The following is a 20,820-nucleotide window of genomic DNA, read 5'->3' as shown; positions in this document are numbered from 1 at the left end:
ACAACCACGCCCCTCCCTTTCCGTCGCCAAAGGAACGATTCAAGAACCCGTTTCCATAGCCCGCAATCAAATAATTCCTCGGTCGCGTCGAGTGGTTGCCCGTCTTTCGCGACGTTTCACGACGTTTTTCGCTCGATACCGTAGTCCGAAGGAAGCAAGATAGAGTACCTACACACCGTGAACAATCCGCCACCTTTGTGCGCTGTTGGTAGATCGGAACCTTTTTGGCTGGGAGCTTTTGCTGTTGCCTTTGCCGGTCGCACTTGTATCTGTATGTACGCCCCCAATTCTTTTTTCTTTCTTCTCCTGCACTCCGTGATGCAACATAACGTAACGTCGCTGATGGTGATGTGGTGTGGTGAAGCTCGGACACAGCTCGGACACAGCTCGGACACAGCTCGGACACAGCTCGGACACAGCTCGGACACAGCTCGGACACAGCTCGGACACAGCTCGGACACAGCGTCCTTAGCTACCCGCTGCGCACTACGCGCTCGTTTTGCATCCGGCGGTTTCGAACCCGGCGACCGATCGGATCGCTACTCTAGTTACATCCCATCCCTGTACCACACTTCGTCGGCGCCGTGAGGACCGTAGGGACCGTGAGACCGTGCATCTTTGCGTCCAGGAAGGAAGGAAGCGACAGCCCTGCTCTGGCCGTCAAGTTCTACCTGTGCCGTGAAGTCGTAGTCCGATCCGTCCATCTGTAACTAGCCCGCAATTCAATCATTAATCATGGTTCAACGCGCCCTCTATGTCAGTGAGCAGAAAACGGCGGAGAAGGACAATGACAAGGAGATCTCCGTCTCGGACTCTACCACGCCCAAAACCGGCAGCTTCGGCTCGTTGCAGAGCCGCGCTACCAATATCACGTCCGAAGTGGAAGTGGGAGGGGCGTCGAAGATTGCGGAGGTCCCGGTGGCTTCGGTATCGGTCGCTGGTCGGATAATGGGTGTGAAGACGGCACCGTCGGCGACAATTCTGGCTGTCCTGCCGGACAACGCCGCTCCCGGTAGTCCTGCACCCGGCACCACCACCACCACCACGGACGATACCGTACCGGAACCGGCACACCGCGCGCCCACACCACCACCACCACCACCACCAGCAGCACAGCCAGCACCAGCTCCACCTCCAGCAGCACAGCCAGCACCACCACCCCAGCCCGTACCGCTCTTAGAAATCGCCACCCACGAAATCCTCTTGCAGCTCAACCACGGCAGATGGACGCGCGATGAGTCTCTATACCACAGAGGATCACCACCTGTATTCTTCCACGACAGCGCATTCGACGACCCCGCCGTGTGCAAGATGTTCCCGGCCGAGTTTGAAAAGCTCGAGTATGCTGGAGTCGACTACGGTGATGGCTGTTGTTACGTTGGTAATGCGGTGTTCAGTGAGGCTGCCTACAGCTTGGGTGGGATGGGAGGGATGGGAGGCCTGGCGTCGTTCGTCAAGCCGGCGGTTTTGGATGCGATTGCAGAGTTTAATTCGCACTTCTGACATCGTTCCGATGTCGTCTCGGCCGCCATCGTCCATGTCCATGTCCGCCTCCGTCGTTTGCAAATGATCTCTCTCTCTCTCTCTCTGTTGCTCAGATGCCGGGTCTCTCCAACCCAACCCGGACGTTCCCACATCCCCTCCCATTCCTCGATCGAATCTTGTGCTTCATTTCTCATTTCCCATTCCCATATCACGTCTCCAGTTCTGGGCGGGATGGATGCTGTTAGTGTAGTTGTCTGTCTGTCTTTCTGTTCCGGTTCCGGCTTCCTACCCTTGAGCTTCGTCTGTCCGTCTGTCGTGTCTGATGTTTCCTTCTGTGGGATGCTTTTCTTTTTTTCTGTTTTGTTTTGGCAGTGGGTGGATATGTGCTTCTTTCCGGCTTCTCTTTTGCGAGCTCTCTAGCTGATAGCTCTTGTGCGACAGTTTTTCCTCCCGTGTTGTCTGCTTTTTTCTTCAGTCCGTCTTTTCGTTTTGTGTCATTTGCTACTCTTTCCCTTTTATATTGGCTCTGGTGGTTTTGCTGATTCGTGTTTATTCTCGATGACGTGGTTGCCTTCCTATGAGTGTATGTTGTATGGGCTGGTGGTTGTGTGGTGGTGTGGTGCATGGGCGGAATCGTCCTCAGATTCCTCAGTTTCCTTTGTATGCCTGTGTTGTCTACCGACGTGGAGGCTGGCTGGCGGGTTTCGTCTTGACTGTTTCGATTGGGCTGCTTTGATTGTCCTGCTTTGATTCCCCTGCTTTGATGTGCTTGTCGTTCCTGGGTTGGGTTGGCTTACTGTTTGTTTTGCTATTCGTTTTGCTTTTCGTTTCGTTTCAGGAGGTTTGGAATCTGGATATCGGGGTTTGGGTACATGGTGTTTTGGATATGGATATGGCTGGCTATACATTAAGAAAATTAAATATAAAGAGCATTGTCCTCGGGGCATTGGGCAATGGGAGTTTTTGTATATTGTATAGATACCCGTGAGGGACTGACGGACTGTCGGAATGATGGACTGGCGGACTGGCGGACTGGTGGACTGGCGGGTGAGCTGACAGGTGAGCTGCCGTGAACCTGAATCCGTAGGGCCCGGCCGGCCGATAGTAGAGTGTAGTATGGTATACCCGAGCTTCAAGCAGTGCGATGTAGTACCTCGGTAAGCTACTCTAGGTAGGCTTCGGTGTCGAGTGGTGACTCGTGAGCGAGGCATCGAAGTAGGCAACGTGCACGAGAATCGAGGGGACCGGCGTCAAGACACACACGACGAGGACGCATGAAGCAGGGCCGGCACCGACGACGAGGGAGAGGGACGAGGGACGATAGGTGGTATGGTATCGATAAAGTACCTAGCACACTCGTGGGAGGGAATAGAAACGAGCGAGTGGCGATGCAAGAGGCGATTCCACGGAGAGGTTCTTGAATCCTGGTTCTTGGATCCCGACGGTCCGTTAGCTATCATCTAGGTATGCACATGGGAGCGTGAGGAATGAATGGAATGGAATGCTCCACGAAAAGGACGAATAACGAAATATGCTAGTATCGCCTGACCGCCAGACCAGATGTTTGGATGGATGTTTGGATGGATGTTTGGATGGATGGATTCTGTCGAGGTGAGCTTGATTTTCCGTCAGTGTATAGTAGAGTAGAGTATTGATGTGCCAGCTTGCCGGTCGTAGGCCGTAGAACAAACAATCTCAATCTCCATCTTAATAGCCACCGAGAACGCCGAAATTGCGAAGCTTCATCATCCTCTTCATCTCCCTTTCTCTTATTAATTTCCGCTCCACTTTCCGTGGACGAATGGCCGTGGAAAATGAAAGTATTTCCCGCTGATATTCGGTGCACGGACGGTGTCAGAGATTTGTTTCGTTTCGGCGGGGATGTGTCAGCTGACACCCGACAGGGGTACAGGGGTGCAGTCATCGTCTCGGGCCGATTCCGTCTGATTGACCCGGCCGTTGTCTGCCGATCTGAGGCGCAGCCTCACACATAGCATTGGTGGCGAATGTAGAGTATGAACGCCGATGAGCGCGACCCCACTGCACTGGGCTCTCACCGCTGTGCTATGCGATGCAATGCGAGACGAGGTCCGCCCTGCCGAGAACGAGAACCACACGCCTGGATGCATGCGGATGTGTTCGCCGACGTCGACGTCGACGTTACTGCGTTACTGCGTCCATACACCGTAACCAGCCCCCAACCCCCACCGCCGCCGCCACCAGGGGGCAAAACCCAAACCCAAACCAGCTGCCTTGGGACCGATCATCGATGCGAATCACGCCCTTTCCGCCCTTTCCGCCCGCCAGCCCTGGAATCGAATTTCCCGGAGATGCGGGAGATGCTGGAGATGCTGGAGATGCTTTGTTTGCGTAGGGTACGGTGCGTGAGGAGCCGGTGGTCTCGTGTCCATCTCAAGTGTCGTCCGCTCATAGCCGGGAGGTACCATTGCGAGGCCTCCGAATCGGTGGGAAGCTTTGGAAAGCTGAGGACGAGGGCGAGGGTGAGGGCGAGGGGCGAAGGGGAACAGGCTGCCCTTATATAAGTGAGTGGATGAGTGCATGAAAACGCCACTTCCTGTGACTCTCTGGGAATGCGTAATGCTAACAAAGAAGGAAGGAAAGCCCGAAGGAATTGCACAAAGGCTGTGCTCCGACCACACTTGCCACCCATCTATCCGCTTCGATTACTTGCTAATCTGAACCTCTTGGTGGTGTTGGCGGCGGTCCGTTGCCATCGCCATCATCGGAATGCATCCATCAGGTAGGTATGGGTTGCGCCACCAAGACAGTGACCAGTGACCGGTTTGGGCTGTTACGCCGCTGGGGGGAATAATGTTATATCTGGAGGGGCTGGCTCATATAGCATACCCAGGTAGGTAGACTCGCATGTTTTCCGAGTGGGCAGTTTCCTGCAGTACGGTAGGATTTCTCGGATGATGCTCCTCGAAAGCCAGACAGGCAACCAGTGGCCAGCTCATTCGATGATCCCAACCCAATCAAGCCACCTAGGTAGGTAGAAGCTTTCCCGAACGCGTATGAAAAGCCGAAGCCGAAGATTCATGGTAGGTACGGTACGATATTGGCCCCCGATCCTGGAAAACATGGTGAAGCTATAGGTGGTAGATGAGTGCATCTCCAGACTCCACGTGCACATCTGTCGTATGACTCGTGCTCATAGGGCGTCCGTCTTCTCTTTTCTCTTTTCTCCTCTCCTCGGCCGTCCGGGGAACGGTGGTAACTGAGGGGATGGACGGTGTCGAGATGGATGAAAGGGAAGGGCCTGGGAGGAGTGGGCATTGGGGGGGAGGGGGTTAAGAACTGCAACGCCAGGCATACGTAATAGGCAGTTAGGGCGCACGTGCAAACGTTGGACTCGCCCTAACTCAGTAGCACCTGCGAGCTAAAAACATCGATTTCTTCAGGGTACTCCTCTACTATGAAAACAACAGTCAGATAGGTATCCATGCTGGCAAGGAAGGAAAGGAAGGAAAGGAAGGAAAGGAAGGAAAGGAAGGAAAGGAAGGAAAGGAAGGAAAGGAAATTCTTCACAAGCAACAGGAATGGAGTCATACTACATACCTAGTGCTGGAGACGTCGTCTCTGCAATACTAGTACTCTCCGGAGCATGTGGGCAAATCCTAGGGACGCCATCCCGGCCAAAGATCGTGAGAGGTTGGGTATGTATGTGCTGGGCTTCTTTTCCGTTAGCTCCCAACATCTTCGTGAACTAGTTAGGACTCATCTAGCGAACGAATCCGGATCATCATAGAGTAGAGTAGAACCGCCCAATCTCGTTCCACGTCCCAGACATCGGCACGGCCCCTACAGCTACTAGCTTGTCTATGCAACAACGGGCATTCAGTCAGACAGTGCCAGCCACCATCACCGAATCGCCGGCGCACCTGAAGAAAAAAAAATCAACAATCCCGGAGTTGGCCAAACGTTCTGTCTGGGTTGGTGGAAGTCGGATGGCACTTGCTGTGATTGAAATCAGTATGTACAGCGTCGCCATCATTCGCCATCATACCCATTGAAGCATACACACACGGGCGAAAGCAATGGATAGGTACGGTAGTCCTGGGATCTCGACGGAAAGATCTGCTCGAGAACGAGTTTGCTATGTACTCGCGGTGCGTACCGCAAGTTGAACACACGATGCTCCCTGCCCGCCAGCCGGCTAGGTACCCGAGAGTCGATACGGTGATAGGTACGGTGATGGATACTTTTCCTTTCCTTGGAAAGCCGACAACGGACACAGGTCGTGAAGAAGCTCATCACTCAAAAAAAGAAGGCCCTCGAACGGTATGTACCGGAATCAAGCTTCAAACGACGACCTCATCCATTTATTGCTGTCCAAACGAAACGAAATAACCCGAACAAGCCCTCCGTCAAGGCTTTCCTGCTGGACGGTACATACATACGCACAATGAATGAATGATGGCCGGCCGCCCGGCCGAAGGTGGTGTCCCCGTGGTGTCCCCCGGTTGTGTGGTTGAGCAGTGAAGATGGATAGAAAAGGGCCTGTGAAGTGCAAAGAGATTGCCCGTCCATCCATTCCATCTGGCAATAGTGTATTAGATGGGGGCTCTTCTATCTATCCGACAGTCAATAAATAAAGCATTCAACACTCCGCTCGGACAGAACGTACACACCCACTAGAACAGAGTATGATCGATAGAGTACTTACTTTGGACTCGGTGAGGTGAGGTGGAAAGACGAATGGCCTTTCTTTCCAGAGCACATCGGGGGGGAGGGTCCCTCAAAGAGTCGAAAGCCTCACCCTGCAAAAACCGCGGGGGTCGGACTACTATACCTACTATTCATGGGCGCAGCCGTTTGATGTAGTGGAGTACGGCCGGGCCGGCAGCAACGTGTAAAATTCGCCCTTTGTGACGTGTCGTCCCCCTGGGTAATAGCCTGAATAATAGGTAAGCTACATATGAGCAATCCGAAAGCCTCGGCGATTTTGCGAACTTACTACCTACTGTGGGTGGGGGGGTATTGTGAGGCCCGTAACTAGGCCGTTTGTATGCTCACTGCTCATGTTCAGTGATATCTGTCCTCCGATCGCCCCGGCCTGGCTTAAACGGAGTGTTTCGACGGGCCAAAACTTAGGTACAAGGTATGTTGGGATCGTCCACAGGCTCAGAGGGGAAGAGGGGGTAGGTAGGTAGGTAGAGTGTCGGGAAGGGAGCCCAGTCGACAGTCCCACTTGGTAGTTACATAGGTGCAAGGTAAGTACTTACATACTTCTCTTGCAGCTCATATGTAGCATGATGCATTGCATATTAATCGGCAGATAAATGGTTCGGTAGGTGTAATAGGTAGTGTGGTTATATTATATAGCGATCCTGTAGCAAGGAAAATATAATCGTGCAGCCACTATGTAAGTTGATATGTTGTTTTTTGGAGATTTTTTGCATGCAGTCTGCCGGTTCACAAGAGTACGAAGAAGAAGAAGAAGCATGGAGAAAACTCAGGAGTCAGTTCTGAGTATACCTACAGGCTACAGTATGTAACTACAGCTTTGCAAAAGTCCATGAAACGTCCCGAAAGCCAACGCACAACCGCTCCCGTGGCTTGCGGTGAAGACTTCGTGGACGATACGGACCTCGACGATTTTCATCCTTTCAGCTGTCGAGCCTTTCCCGGCCTCTCCCGATGTCCGCAAAAAAAAGTGCCTCGGCGCACACACCGTCGAGCACTTCACTACAGTACAGGTATTCTTTCCGAGCATGGAGAAGCGATTGGCCCTGAAGGCAGACTCGCAGACTCAACACTCAAAACTCACTCAACACTTCCCCATGCAGGTGTGATTCTCACGCAGCTACCTATAGTACCATGTAGGTATGTACCGCAACGGGATATGCAAAGCTTCGGGAGTTCCACGTTTGATACCGGTAGATATGTAGAGTACCGCCATGGAAGCTCAAGCCTCAGAAACATTTAAATCCAGCTTCAACCCACAGCGTCGAGTCGTTTTCTTGAGAGAGATTAAATCCGCTCGAACCGTATGAACCCAAGACATCGCGATCCAAGTGAATGAATTAGGGGCAGACGGTCGTCGTTTGCAGAACATCAGACGAAAATCGACCTGAGAATGACGTATGTCTACTAGTCAACCAGTAGGCATGATATATTAGTAGAGTGCAGTCGATGGCCGAGCATCGCGAATTGATGATCGGTGCTTAAAGTCCGCCCCCGCCCTTCATTTTTGCTATTGGATGGTCTTGCCCGAGCATCACGAGATCGAGACTACCTTCCTTCCTACTGGAGGATCTCGGTGCTATGAACGGTCTCGTTTTTACCGCCTCATTTCGCGATCCCAGGCTCCAGCTACCGCACCGTACATACGGCCCAATGGTGATAGAGAAGGTGCTCGAGAGTCGACCCCCAGCAAACAGCGTCGGGTCTTAGGCTTATGGTTAGCTGCATCGTTTGTGAGAAATGATGGTATCTCTATTACCCCGCCAATGTTGCAGCCGAAGTTTCAACCAGTGGAAACGACACGATCCTCGGGAAGGAAACTCGGAGCAGCATACACGAACACGGCCCCTCGACCTCCCGGCATCCAAATCGTCGATCTTGCGCATGTGGCATCCCCGCTGCAGGCTACGGTTGGTCGTACCTATCAACCTATCACCGTACATCTTGTCGTGACTGTGTGGTCCCGCTTCGGTGGGGGCTTTCTCTACGCTTGCCTGCGTCTCTGACTCCTCTGGGAGTCCGGGGTAATCCAGGCGTCCCAGGTTCTGCTGTACGTAGCCCTGGAAACTGTAAATAGACGTACAGTCAAGGATCCCCCTTCCCCGCCCGCAACGTACCGCTGCAGCAAGCGCAGAAGCAGCGAAGGATTGCTCACAGCACGGTGCTACATACGCAATCAATGGCTGGGCTCCATATGGTACCATTTACAAGGGGGGGTTCGTATCCATGACACACGCGACCATTTCGACTGCGGTAGTCATTCGATGTCGTCCAGAGCAAAGCAAGCACGCCTCTGGCTGGCATCCGTGCATGTGCGGGTAGGATTCAACCTTGTTCGTGTCCTTTTATTTTCAAGGTGCACAGTTGTTGGATGACTTCAGCTCGTATGTACCTATGTATGCAAAAAAAGCACTTAGGCCTTCCAGGCTTTCATCCAATAGCCAGGCATGCTGTAGTACTTCAAGCCTGAGCATCCTGTGCCGCCGAGTCGTCGACCGGCAGAACACTCGTCTGACTGGCCAAAGATTCCGGGGCGCGTTGGGGACACTGTAGCTGAGCTGGAGTTTACGACTGAATAACGCGGGAGCTTTTGGCCGCGTAAAGGCCCGTCAACAGCACTCGTAACTACCGTAGTTTCCAACCCAGAAGACAGAGGGATCACCGGGGCTCGAAGGAAGGGCCATGAATCAAGATGGGACCTCCGAGGCTCCGACTCTCCGAGCTTCATTCCATGAATCTACCAATTCACGGACCAGGGGTTGGTATACTTGTAGTATCGAATCGGATCGGAGCACGGGCAAGTCGTCAGTCAGCCTGGAAGCTAACTGATCAGATCTTTAACTGCCCAGGTACTTGGCTGCCAAGTGTTGGTACTCGGGTGTGAGGGAAAGTCGTGCACCATCACCATTACCAATGGTGCCTGATGGGGTGCACCACTTACCCTTGCACCCGAGTACATATGATGATGTTTGAGGCTTGTGAAAGATCGTTGGTCAGATACCTAACAAATGTTCTAACTTCTCCGTAACTTCTACTACAGCTCTTGAAAATTCAGATTCTATTTATAGATGATGATGGCCTTCAGGCTTCCGCCGTGTTTAATGCTTTTCTCGTAAACAAACATACAGACAAAAAGGAAGGACGACAGAGTAAAGGAATTATATACCGCAAATCATGCTTGCTGACCACATACCACCCCACGTTTTGCGGAGACAAAGCCGTTCTCGAAGCTTTTCCGATATCACTCGCTCCGCTCATCGCGAGCGAACCTCATAGCTACATAACATAGTGACGGATGAACAATTGCTCATCTCGCCAACTCATACTCCATATCTATCCATTGCTCCGGTTTCTATTCCTCCCAGACCAGAGGTTCGCTGGAACCACCCGAGCATCCCCTATGCCAGCCTCTCTCGTCCTCGACAGCACGGAAAACTCTGACGCCCCCCTGACACATGCCGCTGCCTGAACCCAGACGATACTTTCCAGTCTGCACAATCTTGACCCCGCCGACGTTCTGCTCGAGCACCTCACACACCCACGTCTCTCCCTCCTTCCAGGCATCGGTAACGACGGCCGTGTGGTCGGGAGCACCCGCCGTAGTCCATCCCCCGTCAGGGTAAACCCACTTTGCGCTCAGGAACTGCAGGATATCGCCACGTCGGATGTCGACACCCTCGGTTTTTTGTGGAGGTGAGGGGGGATAGTGGGAGAAGATGCAGGCTCCGTGCGTTGTTTGCTGGCTCGACATGAGGCCCGCAGTGGCTTCGAGTGCGTCGTGCGCCAGAGTCCAGCACTCGCCATTGCCCACCTGAGTGCCTATTCTCTGTTCGCACCACTCGACGATTTCGTGCCCCCGGCCTTCCTGTGTGTGCAGCTCCTGTGCGGAAAGAGGAGGCGGAGGCGGGAAGTGACGCTGCTCCGCTTTGACGGTGGCGGCCGGCGCAGATGCATCCCAGGTTAGTCTGATCAGCGTATAGGAGAGGTTTTGCGTCCACAGGAGTGAGAGTAGCAGCGTGTGCTTGGCGCGTCCAGCGGCTGAGCGTGTCCAGGAGTTGGATGTGCGATACGCCTTGTACGGATTGTTGTGAATGCTCGGCGGGAAGCGCATCAAAGATGTGGTGAACCATTCCTGCTCGAGGGAAAGATCTAAATCGCATGGGAGCTCCGAAACGGTGTCGGTTGGATGACCGCAATTGGGCAACGAGGAGCATTTTGCTAAAGATGATGACTGATGCGGGCGGGAGGCTGCAGGGATCGGCGGAGGTGGGGGGCTCGGTGTGGCTAATATCGGTTTCTTCTTCGGCGGGGGTGGCGGTGGCTTTTTCTTCGCGGGAAGAGGTGGGGGTTGCATATGTGCCCGCGTTGGCGTCGGCGGGGGTTCGATATGTGCCCGCGTTGGCGTCGGTGGGGGTTCATGATGAGAGGCTTCTGGTGGTGTCTCGGCATTGCCTGGGATCAGTCCCAGCTTGTTCCCGACCCTTACGCCCTCGGCGACCTGCTCTCCATGACGCTGCTGAAAGTTCCTAGCGGTACCAGCTGCAGCTTTCATGTCTGTGAATGAAACCTTCGTGGGGTCTTTGTAGAATGAGTTCGCCGTTTTGATCGCTGCCTGCTTCTCTTTGAAGGTGGTACCCGTAGCTGGAGCCTCGGGATTGGACTTTGAGAAGCGGTCTCCTAAGGAGCTGATGGAAGGACGACTTCCAGGTGATGGTGGTGGCGGTGGCAGTATGGACGTCTTCGTGGAGGATTGGTTCTTCGTAGAGCTGGTCGTTTCGAACCCGGGAATCGTGATCCCTGAATTCCCCAACCGCCTAAGCGCACCGACGGAGCCGGAGCTCAATCCACCTCTGTGGGCCAAATCCTCTCCCGAAACCTGTCTTTCCTCGGGAAACGCAGCAGTAGTATCCGTAGCCGGCGACCTTCTCGGCGGCAGACGCGGCGGTAGCGGGGGTCTCGCACCATCTTCAATCGTAGCCCTTCTCGTAGGCACAGGCGGGGGCTGGGAGCCCATACGGATCGAGGCGGAGGCCACATCGTCTCCGTAGGCAGCACGGTGCTTCGGCGGAGGCGCGAAGGAATTTGGATCCTTCAGAGCGGCCACTGGACGCGCAACTCGTTCTTCCTCTTCATCTTTGCCCGTAACGCGCTTCACCAAGCCCGTAAACCGCTCGCCCAACCCTCCCTCGGACGTGGAGCTGCGGAGGCGGCCGGGAGGAGTCGATTTCCGTGAGTCGCCGTACCCCGCATACGACGACTTCGGCTCTTGCCCTGGTATCCGCTCCTTGACGGCGTTCGACATAGATTTGAGGCGATCCATACTGAGTGAGTGAAGCGTTGAAACTTGACAGGAGCTGCTGCTGACGGCGGTTGGCGATGGTGATAGCTGGCTCTAGTATGACCGTTGCCGAGCCGCTAGCTTTGATAGCTTTGGCAGAAGTCAGACCCTGCGAGAAAAATGTTGCAAATCGTGGTAAAACGCCAAGCTCGAACGGATACCTTGTCCCCCCCCCCCCCCCCCCTCTGGCCACCAGCAACCCTAACCTCCGATAAATGACGTGCGAACCATTTGGTCGAGACTGAGCAAGAGAAGTGAGACAAACGGACAGCAGAATTAGCCTTTTTTACTAAATTGTTTACGCGGAAGATCACCGCCACCTGTACTCGGGTGTGAGGGTATTTAATCATCTATTCTGACTCTGTACACGATCTCTTACTTTTATTTCTTGTGGTATTTGAGTAGAGTAAAGGAGTCCCGGTATGATCGATTGATTGCCAGCGGGGGCGTCAAGATTGCCCGTCCGATACTCATTTGCATGTAGTCGAGATCCGAACGGTAGAGTGGGCCGGAAATTGATAAGATAAGAGTGACCAGCGACCCTGCTGGCAATAACAAAGTGTACAGCGAGTGCATTCCCTATTATATCCTTCAAAGTTATCGCATCCGTCATATAATTCTGAAGAACGTGCTGAAAGCTGGCATTTACACTTCTCGCCGACACGCCGCCTTACGTACCTTTCTTATCAACTATCGAACACATATTATTAGGAGCAACCACTATGTAGCAGATATTCTCGCCATGGCTCGTGGGAAGATCTGATAGAAGCTGATCTGAGACCTGATCTGGTGCTCGAGCTTGCTGATTACCATGGGCACAGTATCGAGCGTACTCTAGAGTAGATCGTATGATGACCCGTGTGCGTGCTGGATGCTTTCTGCGGGTGGCTGTTGGCGAGGCCTGTTCGTAAACCTGCGGTTGAGTTGTGAATGCCGGCGATGGCTCGGTGCATATGTACTACTGGTCACTGCAGCGGGCTGTGGATTGTGGGACGAGAGGTGAATACATACACCGCCGGGCAATACCTACTCTAGTTGGTACCGGTACCCAGCACCGCGCGATCATCTGCTCACGTGCGCAGCGCACGCCACTCGCTACCTAGAGTATTATCTGGCAAATCCCAGACCCCCGTTGTTCACCTCTTCACCGCACACCCAAGTTTGGCAGGGCTAGAGTAGTTGACGCATGTGGCGATCGCGGTGATGTGATGCGCTGGCCGCTATCGATATCTACCGTACTATACGACAGTGTACTTATTCGGCTACTAGACGCAGAAGCTAGCTATTAAAGACAAAAGCAAAAAAAAAAGCAACAACAATGGGACGACGACGTAGGTTCAATATATCAAGGCCGAGGTGATGTGCCCAAGTGACTGTTTATATCGTTTAAGCAGACGTCCAGTTATACTATATAGCGTATGTATGATACATATCAGTAGCCGCCAATCAGTACATATTTACATAATCCATCCCTTGCCCCGTAGTATCACGGCTGTTGTAGGTGCCCGGTGATCAAGTGCCCTCCCGAGTCCCGATATGGTTTTAACTACTGTATAGTCAAGGGGGAGGGGTAAGAAATGCGATGTTTCTCGCTGGACGCATATTGATATCGTATCCGGGCAGAAAAATACGTATTATGACCGTACTGATACGAAATCACTACCATTGTTTTTGAAAATACGTTGGCACTACCATTTTACGGCATAGTTCAGGGGAGGGCGAAACAACATCGTTTCCCGCTCCCACAGATACTCTATTAAGATCGTATCAGACATCAAAACACGTATTTTGACCTTGTCGATGCTACTACCGGTATTCCATGTCACAAGTAACTGCCATTCTGTTTTGTAGAAATCGAATATGTAATCATCGCTTTCTCGGCTGCCTACTACCAATGGTCCTATGTAAATAGCATTGGCATATGCGTTACTACTAACTATAGTTAGGCCAAATATTAGTATGTTCTGCCACAAGACAGCCCGCTACCTAGGTACCGAAGAATGTAAGGTGGTAAGGTGGCTGAAGATAGCTAAAGAATGTGTAACAATCGTCAGGGAACCCACCAGGTTGAGATCCTTTGCTTGACGCAGGGTATCATGTCAACACACGCCGACGGTGAGATGGGACGGACATATACATCCGACAACGTTGTTACCTAGGGTATTTACATTCTGGATCTCTTCAGTCAGCCATGTAACCGCCCTTTAGGTACATAGCGCTCAGAGCTGGATGATATTCCTTCATCCACCGAACCCTCTGTACCTAGGGGATGAAACTTACGCCGCATATGTAGATGATACTTGATCGGCGACCCAGTTCCATCTCCAACAAAGCTTACCGGTTAATTGGGACGCCATGCTTGTACTAGTAGCCATGACTACGGTAACTAGTTAGTTAGTTATGGACAGGCCATGCTTGCAAGTCAAGACCTATGTATGAATGGCGTGTAGGGCAACTGGTATCGGCCGAAGCGATGTGCACTGTTCACATGAAGGCCTCAGGCGCCCCTCCGTCTCTGCTCCCTGTTGAAAGTTGACCGTTCGTCCGATGATATGTATGATGTAGATCCCCATGTGCAGTACCGTATGTACACCCAGCCGCCCGCAGAAAAGCAAAATCCTAGGCAACACGGTAAAGGACGAATGGCGGTTGTTGGTTGCCGGGAGTTTTGATAGGTAGGGCGAGGAAGGTGTGCTGGGCTGCTGCTGCGCTGGACGAGTACAAGGCGTCGGTTCTTCCTGTATGGGATGTGGGTATGTAACATTCATCTTCCTCCTGTTCGGACCCTTCTGACCCTCCAGCAACAGTCTCGCCGCTCGACGCGGCCCGCTCCCTCTCCCCCGAGGAACGGAACGCGATTAATCCGCCCCCCGCCCCCCATGGCAAGGCACGCCGCTCCACCGACTAACCGACCGACAGGTCCTTCGGAACCCTGGCGCAATTAACTCGCTAGTTATCGGTTGGTCGTCGATGATTTCGATTTCGAAAGGCTAAGCTCGTTCGGTGGACGTGGACGCCCCCAGTCGGTACCTAGCCGTTCAGCTTCCCATCACGAGCCGCTGAAAACACACCGCCCTGAGGGTTCGGGATATATCCAGGACTGGAACGGCAACCGGAAGAGAGGTCGTAATAGAGGACAGGCTCTATATTTCGCCGAAACCGGCTTCGCTAGTTCGTGTGCTAGTGGAAGTGGAAGTGGAAGTGGATGTCGGAACATTGTTTCCTGGTCCAGTGTGTCTCGGGTATGCAGATCTTTGTCGGTTCCGTGTGTGCCGGCCCTCATGCTAAGAGCTAACAAACACCATCGGAACATAGGCCGACGTTCGGACTTCAAAGACGCTCCAGAAATCCCTTGCAGTGACACTCCTCTCCGATGAAACCGCGAGACCGTGCCGATGACTACAACCGCCGGGAGAGCGTTCCGGGAGAGCGTTCCGGGACCGTCGCCCACGACGAACACATCATTACCAACAGGCGACACCGCTATGTTGGATGCAGCGGTGCTAGTGCGACCCACTGCCGGTCCGAGTTGCTGGCCGCCCGAGGATCGGACCAGGATGTCCAAGCTCAAGATCGTCCCAAGAAGTGTGAGTACAGCGCTTCGAGCTAGTGCCTCTCGGAGATGGCGTGCTGATCGAGACAGGTTGATTGGTATCCGTTCGTGTGCTCGGGCAGCATCAGCGGTGGAAGACCCCCGTCAACCAAGTGGGGGGCCGGGGCCAATCGGGAGTTAAAATTTGTCTTTCGCAAATGGCGGAGGCGTCAAGGTTCCTGCCAAGATGCCGCGAGCCGGCTGGGGTTTAACTACATATCGGCCTGTTCCCCAGCCCGGCTCAGATCAGGGAGAATGACTGAACAGAATGCCGCTGCCGTCAGACGGGACGACAACTCGGTCGTGACATCGAATGCCACGGCTTCGACCAGGGGGTGGGAGCGGGGGCACCACCGGACTTCCGCTTCAGTGTATATCTGCAGAGATCCTTTTAAGGTTCTCGTCTGCAGCGGCTCCTAGTATCGGACTGAGGGCTGTAGCAAAGACGTCACTGGCGTCCTTTTCCTGTGGTTTGGCGGCCAACTTCCAACAGCTGCACACTTAGCTTTCCAACCGGACGTGGATAACCACCCCCTACCTATCCGAAAGCCAGCTGGCCGTGCGTTCTGCGTTCTGTTGCCCGATGCAGAGACGAATCCGTCGCGAGCTTTTATGCATATATCAGCCCTTTACGAGTGAATATAAGCCGAAGCATGGAAGTCGAGAAGCGAAGTTCCATACCTGTCCCGTGTTGTTGCCGCGCCATATGATTCGTTTCGAGTATCAGATGCCGTGCTCGTTTCAAGTCTGTTGGCAACTTTTGCTTTTGTTGTTCTGTTGTTCTGTTTGCCACTTGCTTGTTCCTCCAGGGGCGTTGCGAGTTGTTCCGCTGACGTCGATAGGTAGGTGGTCGCGATTCGCCACCCCCTGGGGCATATATAGGGACAGCTCGACAACACGAGAAGTCGTGCGACTCGTGCCAGCCTTCGAAGGAACTGCACCGCAGAACATTCTCGGGGCGGCCTCTCAACGCTCCAACTGTACGTGTACACCTCAGCCGCAGTACCAGTTCGCGGGGGAAGGGGGACGGAATCCAGAACAAGCAAACCCGGGATCGATCGATCAGCATGCGCACTTCGTACCTAAGGGAAATCCAACGTTCAAATAATCGGGGGAGGGTGGTGTATTGGGTTTGAGGAGTGAAGGTATCTTGAATGAAAGAAGAGAGTGGTGGAGATCGAGACATGACTGCCAAGTGCATCCCAAGTTGCTTCTTGGACTCGCTATCTGGCCAGTTTGTAGGACACCATCCAAGAACATTACTTATATTTCTAACGAATAGGATCGTCCGAGCAACTGCCGCGTTTGCACACCTGAGTGGGCGGGGTGGAGTTCGCGTCAGTTTTGGCCTCAATTTCGACTCTAGACCTCTTCGGCCCATGGATAAGCGGCCCGATTTATTACAAACAATATACTTCGGCTCGACCTCTAACGACAGTACCTGATCTAAAACAAAGACACTGCAGTGAATGTTTGATTCAGATGAGTGCATGCTCCTCCACCAAAGTAACTTCCCCACCCCCACTAGAATAACTTCCCCCACCCCCCTTCCCCTCCTCCCACCTTACCCCCTCTTGCCAAAACCTCAATAAAGAGAGTTAAATCATAGAACCGCAAAGAGAAATGAAGAAGAAGAAGAAGAACAACAGAGAAAAACACTGAATCTATAACGCAGGAAATTAGAACGGAATCGCATCGCTGTTGTTTGTGGTTCAATACCGACCGATGCCACCTCCCATCACCAGTTATCACCGATCTCTCTTTCGATCGAGCATCGCTCCTCCTCTACGACAGCGCCCCCCTCCACGACCGTTGCCGGCATATATGAAACCTCCTGCCACACCTTCGTATCCCACTGCACCTCCATATCCCCACTAGCATTTCCCCTCCTGTTCTTTCCTTTTCATGCACTTCACCCCTCCACCCCTCCCGCCACCACGGAACGGGGTAATCCGGGAACGCTGCATATATCCCCAGTATTTCTCCGCCATAACCTGCTTTCCCGCCCTCCTTTCCCATCACCGTTACTGCCAAATCCCCACTTCGGACCCTTGTGCGGCGGCGTGGCTAGACGACAACTCGGGAACGGCTCGGCAGGAGGGTGATCATACATATGATGAATCTAGCGTTGGAGGGCTCGATCCTGCGAAGTACGACATAGGTAGGTAGGGAGGCGAATTCCAACCGGGTCGCCGCATGGGTCTGTTCCTCCTCCTTCTCCTGCTCCTGCTCCTCCTACTCCTCATCCTCATCCTCATCCCTGCTTCATTTTTTACCGGTTAAACTTTCGCTCGAACTCATCAATCTCTCGTGCGATGCGAGCCTCCCGTTCGTGCGCAAGGCTAACGTTGAGATTGAAGCTCTCGGGGTCGTTGAGGAAATCGCAGACGCACTCTTTCTTGTTCACCTGCGTCGCCGTTTTCACGTACGTCGAAAGAGCATCGCGGTTGGAGTTGTGGAAGTTTGCTGCTGCGGCGGCGGCGGTGTTGCCGTGGCGAGGATTCGGGGCCGGCATTGTCGCGGATTTTCGGATTCTAGACGGAAGCGCGTGTGGATTGATGCGAATTCGGATCCGAGCAATAACGGCGAGTCTGCGAGTTTCGGAGTCGAAGAAATGCTTGTGTTGTTGCGGGAAGGGGGAAGGGCAGGATGGCGGATGGATGTTTCGGTGTTGCGGCGTTTCGGATTCGACGAATCTCGCGGATTGTGCTCGATTGCCTCTCTTCCTTTTTTTTTCTCGCCCCGTTGGATCTTACGGCTATGAGACCACGCCTGGCGATGGGCAGGACGAAAGCTAATGAATTGCAGGAGGAAAACAAACGAAGAGGGGTTGGACTTGGACTTTACTTGACCAGCTTGCTTGTTGTGGGGTTCGAGGAGATGGAGGGTGATGCGGAGAAGTAGGCTCTATTTAAAAAATTATTCTGTCCCATCCAGCTTCTACTGACGATGGACTCAACTAATTACTATAGGGGCCCAGCCAGTGTATCGAGGGCACCCATGCTGCGGTTCCGCCTCCTCCTCACAATCAGGTTGTACTTCCGCGAACGAATCGAGCTACACCTCCATAGACACATTGCCAACGCACTAATACTCATGGTCACATCGGATGATTGAACTCGTCGCGGGACCTTTGCGGGTCTGGATTACTGGACTCGACTCCGCCAACTTGTCTCGGTAGGCTCAACGTGGGGGGCACTGAGTTCTAAATGCATTCACCTACACACAAGCCGACTGGGCGCTGCTTTCACTTGACCCTATGAATAGAGCGCAACTAACCATACGCCGGCACGCTGTGTATCGGTGCGATCGGTGGCTATGGGGAACAGAGTTTTAGGTCATCCGGGAAAGTTGGGGGGTGCAGCCGTTTCGACACGCCCACTTCGATCGTGGGGATGAACGCGGGCCCGATGGCGCGCAAAACACTGATCCGCACAGCTGCTGCCTGGAGGTCCATCCAATAAACAGTGACGGGTCATGGACTTGCGGATGGGCGAACCACCCACCCTCTCTTCGTCAAGAACGGACAGACGAGTCGCTGCGATTCCACCCGCAAATACATTCTTTCTTATTGATACGTGTGCAAATTTTCGTGGCCGGTTTCAACTCGAGAGTCAAGACTTTTTTTTACCACCAGAAAGCCCGCGAGCCGCCTGGTTGTGTCACGCAGCGTTTCTTGGAGGAAAGATGCCTGCAAAGTGTCTCCGTATCATCGAGAAACGGGACGAACTTTTGAGCGCGTCCCGAGTTGGGGGATTCCACGCGATTATCCAAATTCTTGAATTCTTTGTGACTTGAGCTCAACCGTAGAAACGGTTGGCTAAAACATAGCCGCTGGCTGTTCTCGCCGAGTAGAGTACAACATACTCTACCTAGTACTGTGTCAATGCGACCCGGTAGCGGCTCCGCCCGCCGAAGACCATCGCATCGGCATCCGTTAAACGGGTCCGTTGCGCGTTCACCTACTACCTCACATTACTTGCAAGGCCCTTGATCGACGTCACCGAAAGGCCTCGGAAGGTTGAATGGTATCTACCATGTCGAAGCTACGATGGGTTGCTCGTCAGGCTATGCAACTGCAGAGTTGGAATTAGGTTTCCCATCCATGGGCCACGGTACCGTACCGTACCGTACCGTAGCGTACCGTACCGTACTTTTTCCAATCGCTCGTTTGGTGAGAGTACAACCTGGAGGTATCCGGACGCGGTATCACATCACATCGACTTGGATCCACGTAGGTATAGGTGGTACATATCACAAATGAGGGGTTATGTACCAGTCGCTCGGCTTGGGAAGGTGGACGCATCGCCGCTGCTGCTGCGTATACTCTCTGACTCAAGATTAGGGTGTTTCTCCTTCGACACTCTTCACCAAAAATTCGGCTATGTAGTTACTTGGGTTATGCTATGCGGCGCATGTGGGGGAAACGGCGGGGGGCGGTACATCCGGTATTGATTGTTTCCTCGCAGATGTGGCCCATGTAGGATCATGGATGCGTCCAGGTACAAATCTGCCACCCATCCGAGTAGATATCATCCCGATCAGCATTGCCTTTTTCGCTTTTCTTTCTTTTCTTTTTTTCAGTTTTGCTTTTACTTCTCGCATGCGCCTACTTGACCAAGTACCGTATCTACTCTACTTACTCTACATAATAAGTACCCCGAGGTTCTCCCTCCCTCCCTCTCGCTGGTGCTGGTGCTGGTTCCCCGGTCACCGAGCTATCACCTACCTACCTACCTACCCACTCTATGCATACCCACAAGGCTGTGTATATTAAGCGTAACTTGTCCTTTTTTTTCTTCCCCCATGATCCATCACGGCGTTTCTATGTACGGACAACGAATAGGTGTAGATTAGATTGGAGTCTGCCTTGCGGATAAAAATTTGACATTTGAGACATAGGTGGCCACTGGCAACTGCGGACTTTTTGCGGTGGTGCTGGTGCTGGTGGTGCTGGTGGTGGGGCGCATTGGGAGCCGGAATCTGCCTCGTTGTCGTTGTCGTTATTGATGCACTGTGGGCCGTGGCAGACGTGGTCGGGTCGTCGGCAGAGCCCCGAGGAGAAGCAGAGGAAAGCAGAGGATTCCTGTTTCACGCACGGCTTTGGGTGTCTCGATGAGGCTGGGTGCGGTGGGCGGCATATACGCTGATGCTGTAGTAGATGCGCACACGAACCCACGGGTACATATCGTCTAGCTACAGCGACACATTCCGCGCGTATGCATGAAGTGTCTACCGCATCCGAGACGATATGGAAGCCGCTAATGATAAAAGGTGATAAAAGGCATGGGGAAAGCCCACACTCAGGTAAGCTGTCAAGCACAGCCGTTTATCGGGGGCTGTTAAGCTAGAAACAGCCATGGTGGTGGGGCTGGTCGTGGCGGTATGGTGTAGAGAGTTGCCGGCGGAGTTGCCGGAAATCGTGTCGAGTTCCAATAAGATTGGATTGGCTAGGCCGGGCCCTGTTGCACTGCCGGAGCCGACCGGAGACCTTTGGTTGAACCCGTGAAACTCCTCTGCCTTTCGCGCAATGCACGGTTCACAACTCACAATAACAACATCAACAACAACAACAACAACAACAGCCCGTTTACAATCGTTATATTTGGGCATGGCCATGGTACAGGGTATGGGGTATGGAGTTGGGGGTTCGGTGCTCTGGGCTCTGGGTTTTTGATATTCCTACTTAATTTGACCT

At 53.2% G+C, this 20,820-nt stretch overlaps 2 protein-coding genes across 2 annotated transcripts; one reads left to right on the top strand and one right to left on the bottom strand.

Moving 5' to 3' along the window:
- Positions 1-237: 237 nt before the first annotated feature.
- BZA05DRAFT_232744 (uncharacterized protein) lies at positions 238-1,782 on the top strand. Its single transcript, XM_051479833.1, has 2 exons — positions 238-271; positions 398-1,782. Exon 2 carries the CDS (start codon positions 736-738, stop codon positions 1,501-1,503), a length of 768 nt encoding a protein of 255 aa, XP_051341499.1. The 5' UTR covers positions 238-271; positions 398-735; the 3' UTR covers positions 1,504-1,782.
- Positions 1,783-9,215: 7,433 nt separating this feature from the next.
- On the bottom strand, positions 9,216-11,689 carry BZA05DRAFT_390801 (uncharacterized protein). Its single transcript, XM_051482920.1, has one exon. It carries the CDS (start codon positions 11,510-11,512, stop codon positions 9,545-9,547), a length of 1,968 nt encoding a protein of 655 aa, XP_051341498.1. The 5' UTR covers positions 11,513-11,689; the 3' UTR covers positions 9,216-9,544.
- Between the last annotated feature and the right edge of the window lie 9,131 nt (positions 11,690-20,820).

Source organism: Tricharina praecox, assembly GCF_024521635.1.
Source record: "Tricharina praecox strain CBS 144465 chromosome Unknown BZA05scaffold_6, whole genome shotgun sequence".
NCBI classification, from domain to species: Eukaryota; Fungi; Ascomycota; class Pezizomycetes; order Pezizales; family Pyronemataceae; genus Tricharina; species Tricharina praecox.
The sequence above is the reverse complement of the archived record's forward strand: the minus strand, read 5'-3'. Positions and strand labels throughout refer to the sequence as shown.

Excerpts from the sequence above, each read along its gene's own strand:
- BZA05DRAFT_390801 (XM_051482920.1), bottom strand. The coding sequence starts at position 11,512 with ATGGATCGCCTCAAATCTATGTCGAACGCCGTCAAGGAGCGGATACCA.
- BZA05DRAFT_232744 (XM_051479833.1), top strand. The coding sequence starts at position 736 with ATGGTTCAACGCGCCCTCTATGTCAGTGAGCAGAAAACGGCGGAGAAG.